At 32.8% G+C, this 13,681-nt stretch overlaps 4 protein-coding genes across 4 annotated transcripts; 2 read left to right on the top strand and 2 right to left on the bottom strand.

Annotated features, from left to right (window-relative positions):
• The first annotated feature begins 626 nt into the window (after positions 1-626).
• Positions 627-2,944, top strand: LOC131614916 (origin of replication complex subunit 2-like). Its single transcript, XM_058886449.1, has 5 exons — positions 627-630; positions 1,763-1,818; positions 1,902-2,032; positions 2,533-2,665; positions 2,807-2,944. The coding sequence occupies exons 1-5, from the start codon at positions 627-629 to the stop codon at positions 2,942-2,944; spliced, it is 462 nt and encodes a 153-aa protein (XP_058742432.1).
• Positions 2,945-3,785: 841 nt separating this feature from the next.
• LOC131614917 (putative F-box/LRR-repeat protein At3g44810) lies at positions 3,786-5,452 on the bottom strand. The gene is made up of 3 exons (XM_058886450.1): positions 4,175-5,452; positions 3,929-4,078; positions 3,786-3,842 (listed from the first exon to the last, which is right to left on the bottom strand). The coding sequence occupies exons 1-3, from the start codon at positions 5,450-5,452 to the stop codon at positions 3,786-3,788; spliced, it is 1,485 nt and encodes a 494-aa protein (XP_058742433.1).
• An 87-nt stretch (positions 5,453-5,539) lies between these two features.
• On the top strand, positions 5,540-7,842 carry LOC131612654 (putative pentatricopeptide repeat-containing protein At5g52630). The gene has a single exon (XM_058884417.1). The coding sequence runs from the start codon at positions 5,632-5,634 to the stop codon at positions 7,384-7,386; it is 1,755 nt and encodes a 584-aa protein (XP_058740400.1). The 5' UTR covers positions 5,540-5,631; the 3' UTR covers positions 7,387-7,842.
• A 1,936-nt stretch (positions 7,843-9,778) lies between these two features.
• On the bottom strand, positions 9,779-11,882 carry LOC131614918 (uncharacterized). Its single transcript, XM_058886451.1, has 3 exons — positions 10,605-11,882; positions 10,362-10,511; positions 9,779-10,087 (listed from the first exon to the last, which is right to left on the bottom strand). Exons 1-3 carry the CDS (start codon positions 11,880-11,882, stop codon positions 9,779-9,781), a joined length of 1,737 nt encoding a protein of 578 aa, XP_058742434.1.
• Between the last annotated feature and the right edge of the window lie 1,799 nt (positions 11,883-13,681).

Genomic DNA, 13,681 nt, shown 5'->3' on the forward strand with positions numbered 1-13,681 from the left:
TTTTGGATCATAAATTCCATTTTTCGTATATAAAAATATTTAGATCAATAATAGATTTTTCCCGTATTTAAATATTATTTATGTTCAGTATCATTTACAAAAATATCTGAGTGAATAGTAAATATTATTTTTGTTTAGATATCAATTATAAAAATATTTGAGTGAATAGTAAATTTTCGGATAAAAAATATTTAGATCAATAATTGATTTTTTCCTGTATACCATTTTTGAATAAAAAATTTTTTAATCATAAATAATATTTTTTTTATATAAAAATATTTAGATCAATAATAGATTTTTCTGATACAAATAATATTTAAGTTTAGGTATCATTTACAAAAATATATGAATGAATAGTAAATTTTTTTATACAAAAATATTTAGATCAATAATAATTTTTTCCCTTATAATATTTTTTATTAAAGTTTTGTGGATCATAAATACCATTTTTTTTAAAGAGTAAATGAAGTATAGAGAAATTAGTGTAGAAAACTAAAAAGGTGAAGAGAGAGAAAGAATGGTGAAAATAAGTTATAATATAGTTGAATAAAATATTAAGATATAATGGACAATTGTGTGGATAGACCAAAAAACCAACAATTTTAATAGGTGTACAAAAAGTAAAGATGGGTAATTTTGTAAAAACCAGAGCCACTTATTTTCTTATATTATAGATAATACTACAAAACTATAAGTTGACACTTTCCTTTTACTTCATCTTCAAGACTCTCATGGATAAAATTGCGATCAAACCAATCATTATTTGTGCCCTTAGTCCATCTTCCAGCACCTAAATAGTAATTGTCATTGGAGCTAAAAGTTATTTTCTTAACCGAATTCACATTCCTCAACAGATGTCTAACAAACTCTATTGCGTTTATTGTACATACACAACCATGTAACTCAAAAAATTTCAAATCATTGTGACAAAAATTTGCATATCTTCTTGCTCTTTGATCTAGATTTCCAGCAACCGCTAGTGATCTTCTAACCTGAAATATGAAAAATAACAATCATGATATTATTACACACACAAAAATTAAATTCTTTTATGCTTATAACATTAATGATATTAATTTACTTCAGATGAGAGATTGTCTATATTCATTAAGGGGGTGTTTGTTTCAAATTTAAAAATTAAGTTTTCAGGAATAATCTTTATAAAATGGTTATACCCGTGTTTGTTAAGAGTTTGAAAAAAATTTATTCCTAGGAATAAAGGTTTCAAGGAATAAAATAATTTTCAATAACTTCTATAATTCCAATGATTTTATTCTCATGTAAGAATGTGGGAATGCTCATTCCCATGAAATTTCACATGATTTTTTATTAAAAAATAGGGTTTAATATACTTCACCCTCTGCCAATATAGCGAGTTTCAGTTTGGCCCCTTTGAATGTTCTTTTTTTACCAAACGCCCCTTATAAAACCCAAAACCTGGATTTAACAAACCCTTTTACCACATTTGTTGACTGGGCTTTGACTTGCTGGATGATGTGGTAAAAGGGTTATATAAATAATTAATTGAATTATATTTAACCAATTTGTAGCCGCCACTTGTTAGAAAATACTCAGCATCCTCTTTCTCTCATTGAAAAAAAGTTGATACAGTAAACCAATAAAAATCCATATATTCTGATGCAAAATGGAAACGACCACCATCATTTTCTCTCCACATTAACAGTAACCACTCACCAACCATAATCTGGACAACTCCTCACTTCATCTCCGACCCTGCCACTAACGTCACCTCTGCATACAGTAACGGTAAAGAAATCAAAGCGCAAGATTACTGACATCGATGTTGTTGATGAACAGGTATGAATTGATGAATGAAAATGAACTTTATCCTCTCGAACTTTTCTGCTTGTATTTTACTTTTTGATTTCTTATGTGAGTAGGAACTTAGGGAAGCTGCATTACATATTCAACCTAAGCTTGAGAATGAGATTGCTCGGTTAATGGATTCTTATGCAGCAATGTATCCTGAATGGCTTCTCTCTCTTAGACAGTTGTATTTCAACAAAGCTTTGTACTATGAAATTGTAATCCATTGCATAATAGAAAAGTGCCGCGGCCACTCTATTGTCGAAGATATATAGGCACAATTGGTTGATCTATGTTCTTCTGCATTTATTTATTTACTTTAGAGCCATATTTGTTATTCTGATTCTTTCCATAATAAATGTAAAATTTGAGATGGATGGAAAATGAAATCAAAGGGTAAGCTGAAGTATGCTTTTACATAAGCAGTCTTCATAAGCTATATATACCCTAGAGTTTATTAAAATAAGTTAAAGACAGTTTATGTATATATCGTAAACTATTTTTATAATCCCTTTAACAAAAGTTTACACAAACTATAATACAAAAGGTCAGTCCAAAAAAGCTATTATAATTTATAAATACCGTTTTATATTCATTATTTGCTGTATAATGTATAATAATTTGTTGAATACTTTTATCTTTTTAAAAAGTGATTATATCTACCATGGAAATATTCTGACCTTCACTTTTTTCCGAATGAGTCAGCTGTGGCTTCGCTCTTATAATGTATGGCTTTGGGTCTAAGAAGGCTCTGATTGAAGACTTTGCTTCAAAGACATTGACTGAATATTCTGTAATTGTCGTTAATGGGTATCTTCAGACTATTAACTTAAAACAGGTTTGTTTTCCACTTAAGATCTTGCATTCCACATGAGGTTATGATTGGAGACACTCCTGTAACTTTCTTAAGGGAAAACAATTCTGCTTTGCCTCATGTACAGTACAACCATCCCTAAGCTAATTCTTTTTTTCTTCATAGCATAGAGCATTTGGTGGAGGAGAAGGATATGGTGGTATTGGTTATGGTGGAAGCAGAGATCGTGGATATGGAGGAAGTGGCGGTGGAGGTAGTTATTCTCGCGGTAGAGGTGGTGGTGGTGGAAAGTGGAGGAATTAGTGGTTAAATATAATTCAATTAAGGCAAAATTATACTCAGGGTCCTTTAAGTTATTTTATTGTAACAAGTTGGTCCTTGATGTTTTTTTTGCTACAAGTTGGTCCTTTATGTAAACTAACGTCTGCACAGTTAACCTTTTTCATAAACATCGTTCCAAAAATACCGAAGTGACACTAATGGTGTTGATGTATCACTTAACATACGTTAGAGACCATCATTGAATCCTATAATAAAATTTTCAGAATTTTTTAGAGCATAAAAATATTTTTAAACTAATTAAAATACACACAAAAGAAATAAATTAAATAAAAATAATAAAACAGAAAATAAAATTCTCAGAAAATTACACAAAGTGTAAAATGAGAAGAAATATTTTTAGGAATTTTTCCATAATTTTTGGACCAACAATGAGTTTAATATGAATTTTAAAAGTTAAAAACAAAATAAAATAAAATTAATAAAACAGAAAAAAGGTCAACGATGCATACATTAGTTAACATAAAGGACTAACTTATAGCAAAAAAAATATAAAGGACCAACTTGTTACAATAAAATAACTTAAAGGACCCTGAGTATAATTTTGCCTTCAATTAATTATTTATATAACCCTTTTGCCACATCATCCAGCAAGTCAAAGCCCAGTCAGCTAAAAGGGTTTGGTAAATCTAGGTTTTGGGTTTTATAAGAGGCGTTTGGTAAAAAAAACACTCAAGGGGGCCAAACCGAAACTCGCTATATTGGCAGGGGGTGAAGTATATTAAACCCTAAAAAATATAACTACTAATTTTCTTAAGAATATCAAATGATATGCCAAACACATTTTCTTAAACATACCCGGTAATCAAACTTCCTTATTTTTATTCCCGGATAACTTATTCCTGGGAATCTCTTTCGAATCCTTGAACCAAACATACCCTAAGAAGTTTAATTATTAAATTTTCAAAAAAGCTAAAAAATATCATAATAAAAAGTTGAATAACTCACCGTTAAAGAAAATTTTTGAAGACGCTGAGCAGCCATTAAAATGTCAAAAATAGAAAAGTATTCCATATTAGAATCATATGGTTGGTTGATACATAACTCCAATTGTCGGAGATTTTGAAGTTGACCGAAGACATTCGTTAATTTTGCTATCTGCATACACCAATAAAATTGAAGTAAATCAAAAGCAATCATCGAGTCAATCATTTTCAAAAAACCTATGCAATCCTATCATGTTCAATAACTCACTTGTGAATAGTTAACGAGTATAGCTAGATTTTCAATCTGATGTAATTTTGGGATTGGACCAAATTGATTTCGATATCTTATAGCTGCACTCCAAAAAACCTTCAATAACTTTGGTGCCACAACTGAAAATTTACTCCCCGTGAGACCAATGAATTCAAACGTTGAGAGGTTCAATGCATCAATGGATATCTTATAAGGATTGAAATCCCCAAAGCAGCAATGAATTATTTTCAAATGATGCAATTTTGTACTAGTAATTTCCATTGATTTTTTGATCGAGCAACTCTTAAAGGTAACGTCCTCAAGTTGGAGACTTCCTTTAAACAAATACGGAATAACAAAAGATTGGAGACATTCATCAATTCCATCCAACACAATTTTTGTCACATTTTTCAATCTATCCAACGAAATAAATTCAATAATTTGCCTACACCTATAGCTAAACTCCGATAACATTTGAGTCTGAAAGTCGATAGGGTGTACTCTATAACCATTACAAGAATAATTAAGGGACGAGAGATTCGATGCAACAATATATATCTCCCCTTCAAAGTTACCGCGACAATTAACAATTTTCAAATGAGACAATGTTGGACTAACAATTTTCAACCTAGAATTGAACTCGCAGTCATCAAGGGTGAAGTCTTCAAGACTAACGCAGTTGGAAAGCAGACCCTGAAGCAGTTTCTTCTCCACAACAATGAAATGCAACACAAGAGTTCTCAAATTCTTCAATCCGGAGAATCCCCTAGGTGCTACTAGGAAGCAATTCTCTAAATGCAGATACATTAGAGAATCAGTATTGTTAGATAAGAGAGTAAAGGAAAACCTATAAGGCTCTATTTCCACAAGAAAACCAATATCGTTAGTCTCATGCGAAAACAACAGTTCAATACGCTTGACACCTTTTGTAACTCCTTGGGAAATCAATCTATCAATGACATTACGATGTTGATCACCCAATGGAAATTTTACTCGAACGGAATTAATCATAGCACCATGATAGTGTAACATTAATTGATCCAATCCTGTAGCAAATCGAGATTGATCATCCCTTAGTGGAAGGTATTGTGGTAAATTCTGAAGTGGATTATAATCAAACATGTTATATGCATCAAAATTGAGATCCTTAATATTCTTCATCATGAATCCCAATTCATGACGCCAATGTTTCGACAATGCGCTAGTTTTCACCAAATCCTTCAATGTTAACTTGGAAAAGATCAACGATAACACAGAATCAGGTAACTCAGTGTTGAGAATTTTGCACCTCTTCATTGCTTCTGCATACACAAGAATTGGGATATCAATATAGAAATAGGGTATTTATAGAGTTAGGGTTTTTTTATGGGCCGGGTCCAGTATACACCAATTATAACATTAATTAACATTGAATAACAAAAGTTAAGACGTTGTTTTCGGAACAAACTAACGTTGGTGTCAAATCCAACAAACTCATGGTTGATTCTCTACAACCTTTGTATAGAAACATATGCAACACTCTTCTGTCTCTAACATACTCTCGCTCACTCCCCAAAGGTCTTCAACTTCATGCTCATATTATCAAATTAGGTTTACAAACGATTCCTCTTCTCTCTCATCATCTCATCAATTTCTACTCCAAAATCCATCTTCCTTATTCCTCTCTTCAAATCTTCAACGATTCCCCTCAGAAATCCGCCACCACATGGAGTTCAATAATCTCTTCATTTGCTCAAAACGAGCTGCCTTTGGTTTCTCTCGAATTCTTCCGCCGAATGCTCCGTCATGGTTTACGTCCGGACGACCATATTTTCCCTAGCGCCATGAAATCGTGTGCCATTATATCGTCGTTGCCCGTTGCTGGATCGCTGCATTGTTTTGCTTTTAAAACTGCTTATCATGTTGATCTTTTTGTGGGGAGTTCTATTATTGATATGTATGCTAAATGTGGAGATATTGGTTTTGCGCGTAAGGTGTTTGATGAAATGCCGAATAGAAATGTTGTTTCTTGGAGTGGGTTGATTTATGGGTATGTTCAATTGGGGGAGGATGATGAAGCTTTGAGGCTTTTTAAACAGTTTCTTGTTGAAGAAGACGATGGTGTTAATGATTTTACGTTGTCGAGTGTTTTACGGGTTTGTGGTGGTTCTACTTTGCTTCAGATGGGAAAGCTGATACATGGATTGAGTTTCAAGACGAGTTTTGATTCATCTTGTTTTGTGGCGAGTTCTTTGATTTCTCTGTATTCTAAATGTGGGGTTGTTGAAGAAGCTTATGATGTTTTTGAGGAGGTTACTGTTAGGAACCTTGGTATGTGGAATGCTATGTTGATTGCTTGTGCTCAGCATGCACACACCAATAAAACGTTTGAGTTGTTTGATAAGATGAAGAGTGTTGGTGGGGTGAAGGCTAATTTTATTACATTTTTGTGTGTGCTTTATGCATGCAGCCATGCAGGATTGGTAGAAAAGGGTAAGTATTACTTTGAGTTGATGAAGGATTATGGTATTGAACCTGGGACACAACATTACTCAACCATGGTTGATTTGCTTGGTCGTGCTGGTAAGTTAGACGATGCAGTTAAGATAATTGAGGAAATGCCTATGGAACCTACTGAATCTGTTTGGGGAGCTTTGTTAACTGGATGTAGAATACATGGGAATCCTGAACTGGCATCTTATGTTGCGGATAGGGTTTCTGAGACGGGTTATGTGAGTTCTGGACTTCATGTTATGCTTTCGAATGCTTATGCTGCTGCTGGTAGATGGGAGGAAGCGGCGAAAGCGAGGAAGACGATGAGAGACTGTGGAATAAAGAAGGAAACTGGGTTGAGTTGGGTTGAGGAAGGGAATAGAGTTCATACATTTGCCGCTGGGGATAGATCCCATGCAAAGACATTGGAAATTTATCAGAAGTTAGAGGAGTTGGGAGAAGAAATGGATAAAGCTGGTTATGTTGCTGATACATCTTTTGTGTTAAAAGAAGTGGGTGGTGAGGAGAAGAACAGAACTATTAGGTATCATAGTGAGAGATTAGCTATTGCATTTGGACTTATTACTTTTCCTCAAGGACAAGCAATTAGAGTGATGAAGAATTTGCGAGTTTGTGGTGATTGTCACACTGCTATCAAGTTTATTAGTAAATGCACTGGAAGGGTCATCGTTGTGAGGGATAATAATCGGTTTCATCGATTTGAGGATGGAAAATGTACTTGTGGAGATTATTGGTAGATTCATACATTAGGGACATTAGAAGTTAGAACAACTGAGGTAGAGAATATTATTTACCTTGAACAAAAATAGCATCAGTTTCAGAGATAACACTGCATCTTTTGTAAAACCATTTTGTTTTTTCTTTCTCACCAAGGGCAATTTTGAAAGTCCTTACAAATATTTTTAGTGTGTTGCTGCTAATAAATAGAAAATGCTATTTAGTTGTAACAAAAAAAAAAGGCTATTTAGTAATGTATTCATTGAAGAGCTCCAAAAGCTAGTGAATCCTTGATATTTACTACAAGCTACATTTCACTTGAATCCTTCTGTGAAATACAAACCAGACTGCGGTTGATCTGTATAAGGAAAGAGTCTAGATTTGATTTCAAATATAAAATCAAGTTTGTTATTGTCAATGATTGAAGAAACCACATTCAGAAACACTCTTTTTCTACTAGAGAATATAAGAAAACTAATTACCTGCATAATTACATTCTAAACCAAATTAATACTAATTAAACAACATTTTTTTGTAACCTTTTTCCTCATTTCCATTTTAATTCTTTGCTGAGTCATTCCATTTAATAATAACTATTCCATTTATTTCCTTTTTATATTTTTTACTTTATTGATGAGAGAGGTAACAAACAATACACATGATACATATGGTAATGGTAAGAGTCAATAAAATAATTATTTCATGAGTGAAGATTCAATTTAATCTCTCACAAAATGTAGAGAGTCCAAATTAATCTCTAAAAAAAGAAATACATATTTAATTAGATTCCATTGTTTAGATTTGTAAATAATGGATGGAGCGGAATGGAAGATAGGAGAAAATCTGATCAATACAAAGTGGAGAAGTAGTTTATATAACATGCCAACCAACTAAGTAACTAATAACAGCAAAAAATCTATTATAACGGTTGTTGCTTAGGTGGCAAGTAACTAATTAAGCTTGCATATCATGTGTTCTCTTCATCTTTTACATAATGAATCATCAAACATTTACATCCAAAATTTGAGTTACCTTATATTCCTCAATCCCCACCATAGACAATAATAGTATTTGTTTAAGAATTTTGAGCTAGTTATTTCCAAAGTCAAAGCATCGGCAAAAATTCCAAACTGAAAGAAGGGACTGTTATTATCACATAGACCTGAGACATTGTTGGATCTAAACCAAGAGTTCCTATTTGGATCCCCAAGGCTTCAAAATCAAGATAATGATACCGACAATGTGAATATTCAAGTGTACAAGCTTTCTTCCAGCATTCATATTGTCTTTCAATTGATATCAGATACCGTGTAGATCCTAAAACCTTTTTGAAATTTATATGTATGTCTGCTCCGGCTAGGGAGAAGCCTATTATATATCCATGTTCAATGCGGAATAATTTCCATTTCCATTGCAACTCCAAGGTTTTTTTATATAAAAACTCCAATGCATTATTTGTCCAGAAAACTTGTACACTTCAAGGCCAAATAACTTTCATATATCGTTTCTTTTGGAATTGCTTTTGTCCAGAAAAATAAAGAACTATTTGTCCACCCACAGAAATTGATAAAGGTTATATAACCATGTTTCTGGAAAGTGAACTCAGAACTAATCCAAAATGTTTGTTTAATCTGTCTAATTATGGTATTAATCATAAAACAAGTTCAAACTTCAAATTATAAAAAGAAATCATGTCTAACTGAGTAGTTCACATGGAACATAACTGAAAGAATATTGTTTCCACAACAAATGACTTACAAATTTAGTATTATTAGGCAAGAAAACTTTGAATGATTAGTTTTACGGATAGGGCGAAATAGTAGGTGTTGGTGAAGGAGCAGCAATATTATCACGCGCGAAAAATAATTGATATAAATTTATGAAACCAGAACACGACAGTGACTCGTTGACACCAGACACGACACCGATATATTGACACCGGCAATAATCAAATCAAAATTAGTCCCCTTTACTAAAGAAAGATAGTGTAGCAGCAGCCTTAACATATTTCGAAATTTTAAAAAACTTACCTAAATTTGTGGATGAACACGCCAATAGTCCACAACACCATATGAACACTGACATCTTGTAACACTTGTATCAAAATCCATTCACTGGAATGGATAATGAGGATTTGATTAATCATCTTATGAAATTGAAAGTACATTAGGTGCATCAGACGTCCAAAGAAATGAATTCTTAGTTGATTAATTAATCTTTGAATTTGGGATGGGTAAGGGTAGCTCAGCTGACACTTGCTAGTTGGGTTAAGGAGGCTGTTGGTTCAGGGTTCAAATCCTAGCCGCAAATAAATACAAGTTTGTCCACCAAAAGGTCAATAGTTGAACATCTAATAAAATAACACTACAATGTTGTAACAACTTTTCAAAATTCCCTTTAAATATATTAAGACTACAAAATTATAAGTTGACATTTTCCTTTTACTTCATCTTTAAGACTCTCATGGATAAAGTTACGATCAAACCAACCATCATTTATGCCCTTAGTCCAACTTCCAGCACCTAAATAGTAATTGTTATTAGAGCTGAAAGTGATTTTCTTAAGTGAATTCACTTTCCTCAACAAATGTCTAGCAAACTCAACTGCATTTCTTGTACATACGCAACCATGTAATTCAACAAATTTCAAATCATTGGGAATTTTTTTTGCATATCTACTTCTTTGATATGGATTTCTATCAAATATCAGTGATCTTCTAACCTGAAATAAGAAAAATAATAAACATGATGTTATTACACAATTTTAAATTCCATGATATTGTTTTACTTGAAATAAGAGAATGTTTATAATGATTAAGATTTCGTTTGATAACATTAAACTTATAAATTCATGGGATTAAAGTGAAAGTGTTGATTATATTATTCTCTCACGAAGTTATAGCTATTTAGAGAACTATTACTACTTGTTAAGAAGTTTAATTATTAAATTTTCAAAAAAGCTAAAAAGTATTAGAATAAAGAGTTGAATAATTCACCGTCACAGAAAACTTTTGGAGATGCTGAGCAGCCATTAAAATGTCAGAAATAAAAAAGTATTCCATATTAGAATCATATGATTTGTTGATAAATAACTTCAGTTGTCTAAGATTTTGAAGTTGACCCACAACCTTCGATAATTTTGCTGCCTGCATAGAGTAATATTGAAGTAAATTTAAAGCAATCGATGACTTAATCGTTTACAAGAAACCTATGCAGTCATGTAATTTTGTATGACTCACCTGGGAATAGTTTATTAGTATAGCTAGATTTTCAATCTGATGTAATTTTGGGATAGGACCAAATTCATTTTGACTATTATCTCTGATAGCTGCACTCCAAAAAACCTTAGATAACATTGGGGCCACAACTGAAAATCTACTCCCTGAGTGACCAACGAATTCAAACGATGAGAGATTCAATGCGTCAATGGATATCTTATTAGGAGCAAAATTCCCAAAACAACAGTGAATTATCTTCAAATGACGCAACTTTGAACTGGTAATTTCTATTGAATTTGTAATAGAGCAGTTCTTAAAGGTGACGTCCTCAAGTTGGAGACATTCTTTAAACAAATACGGTATGACAAAAGATTGGAGACATTCCTCAAGTCCATCCAACACAATTGTTGTCACATTTTTCAATCTATCTAACGGAATAAATCCAATAATTTTCCAACATCTATAGCTAAACTGCGATAACATTTGAGCCTGAAAGTTGATTTGGTGTACTCGATAACCATTACAAGAATATTCAAGAGACGAGAGATTCAACGCAATGATATCTATCATCCCTTCAAAGTGACCACGACAGTTAACAATTTTCAAATGAATTAATGTTGGACTAATGATTTTCAACCTAGAATTGAAGTCACAGTCATCAAGGGTGAACTCTTCGAGACGAACGCAGTTGAAAAGCAAACCCTGAAGCAATTTCTTCTCCACAACAATGAGATGCAAAACAAGAGTTCTCAAATTCTTCAATCCGGAAAATCCCTTAGGTGCTGCTAGGAAGCAATTCTCTAGATGCAGATACATTAGAGAATCAGTGTTAGATAAAAGACTAAAGGAAAATCTATAAGGCTCTATTTCCAAAATAAAACTAATATCATTAGTTTCATGCGACAACAACAATGCAATACTTTTGACGCCGTTAGCAACTGCTTGGGAAATCAATCTATCAATGAAATCACTATGTTGATCACCCAATGGAAATTTTACTCGAACAGAATTAATCATAGTATCTTGATAGTGTAACATTATCTGTTCCATTCCTGTGGCAAATTGAGAATGAGTCCTTAGTTGAACTTGTTCTTGTAACTCTTGAAGCTGATTATAATCAAACATGTTATATGCATCAAAATTGAGTTCCTTAATATTCTTCATCGTGAATCCCAATTCATGACGCCAATGTTTGGATATTGCGCTAGTTTTCACCAAATCTTTCAATGTTAACTTGGAAAAGATCAACGATAACACAGAATCAGGTAACACAGCGTTGAGATTTTTGCACCTATTCATTGCTTCTGCAAATAATAATGATCAAATTTACAAGACTAGGATTTAATGCTTTTTATAGAGTTAGGGTTTTTTATGGGCCGGGTCCAGGATACACCAATATTAACGTTAATTAACATTGAATAACAAACATTATTTTCAAGAGTATATTTTTTTGGGAGGTCATAGTATAGGTTTAGAAATATATTATGAAGGTTTTCATCAAAAATCATATGTTGTGTTATAGTTTGTTGGATCAAATTAAGCATCAATTCTAACTTTTGACATTATTGGTTGCAGGTTAAAGCCTCATTGAGCACATTTTTTTGAAATGAAATAATGAAATAAATAATTTATTAGCAAAACTTCATATATACAATTCTTATTGTTAAAAAGATTTCATACTTAACTATCCATGTTAGCAGATTATTATAAAATTGATTTGGACTAATGTTTAATAGAAAATAGTTGATAAGTTTTATATATAAAGTTTGAAGAATGGAAAAGACTACATCAGGTGCAACCAGGGGCGGAGCCAAGGCCCAGTTAGTCCGGGCAGGCGTCCAGGGTCAACCCCTATTTTTTTTGTACTCCCCCTAATTTAATAGTTGACTTTTAGACAAAATCAGAGGGAAAATTAGGGCAAAATTAGTAAAAATAAGGTATGAAAATTAAAACAGATGAATAATCAATGGTGTAAAGTTTTTGCCCAGGCTACATAAAATTCCTGGCTCCGCCACTGGGTGCAACCAATATCCAATGCCAATGGTTGAAGAAGCTCCTCAATTTCTTTAGGCAATTTCTTCGTACACCGATGCACTTTCCTACAATCCGGTGTGAAAAACTCAACATATCTTTATATTTCAGATATGCTTATCCGAAGACACCTAAAGGGGTGATTTCAGATATATATCTCCGAAATCACAATTTTTTTTTAAAAAAGTTTCTTCAAAAATGTATATCCGAAATTTTTGCATTTTTTCATAAAACCCAAACACGCACCCCCCCATTTGTTTTCATTCTCTTCAAAACACCGACACAATTATTTTTTCTTCTTCCAACCCATTTCTGTCAATTTGTGTTCATTGCATTGGTATTTTGGGAATATTATGGGTGTTTTTCACCCTATATGGGTGCATAAAAAAATTTCATTTCTTGATAATGAATTACAACAAGTGCGTCGACATTACAACAAGCCCACAACAGAAGCCTAAATGAAGAAAAAAAATGAAATTTTCTTAACCCACTCTATACTTTTCTTACACCCCACGCGAATTTCCAAAAATGTCCCTAGAAATCGGAAATACATTTCTGGGACGCACCAAAACCTTGAAAACTTGGGTTTTGGTTGACGAGACCCTATGTAACAACTTTAAACTAACCAGAAATACAACTACGATAGGAATCGGAGATGTGTTTCTAGAAGCGCCCCAAATTCATATGAATTTTTAAGACTGAAGATCGTTTACACGCATAAACAAACCGGAAATGCACTTACGAGATAGAATCAGAGATACATTTCTGGTTCGTGTTGGCACTTAAACATGCGCTGCCTCTTCCACTTCCTCATTTCAAAAATATTTTCAAAACACAAAACACATTCAAACCCTCTCAACCCCCACTGTGTCAAAATCATCCCATTTGGCAAAAAGTTCATCAAGAATCATCAAGCATCAAACAAAGTTCAGTGTTCAACTAGATTGAACCAAGAAAAATCATCACTTGTAAGTTGTTTTGAGCTTTTTGGAGAATATGTAATTTAACCAACAATATCTGTTTTAGGGTCTAAAATTCAAGGTTTTTTAGTGTTTGCAAGCTTAAAA

Source organism: Vicia villosa, linkage group LG6, assembly GCF_029867415.1.
Source record: "Vicia villosa cultivar HV-30 ecotype Madison, WI linkage group LG6, Vvil1.0, whole genome shotgun sequence".
Taxonomy (NCBI): Eukaryota; Viridiplantae; Streptophyta; class Magnoliopsida; order Fabales; family Fabaceae; genus Vicia; species Vicia villosa.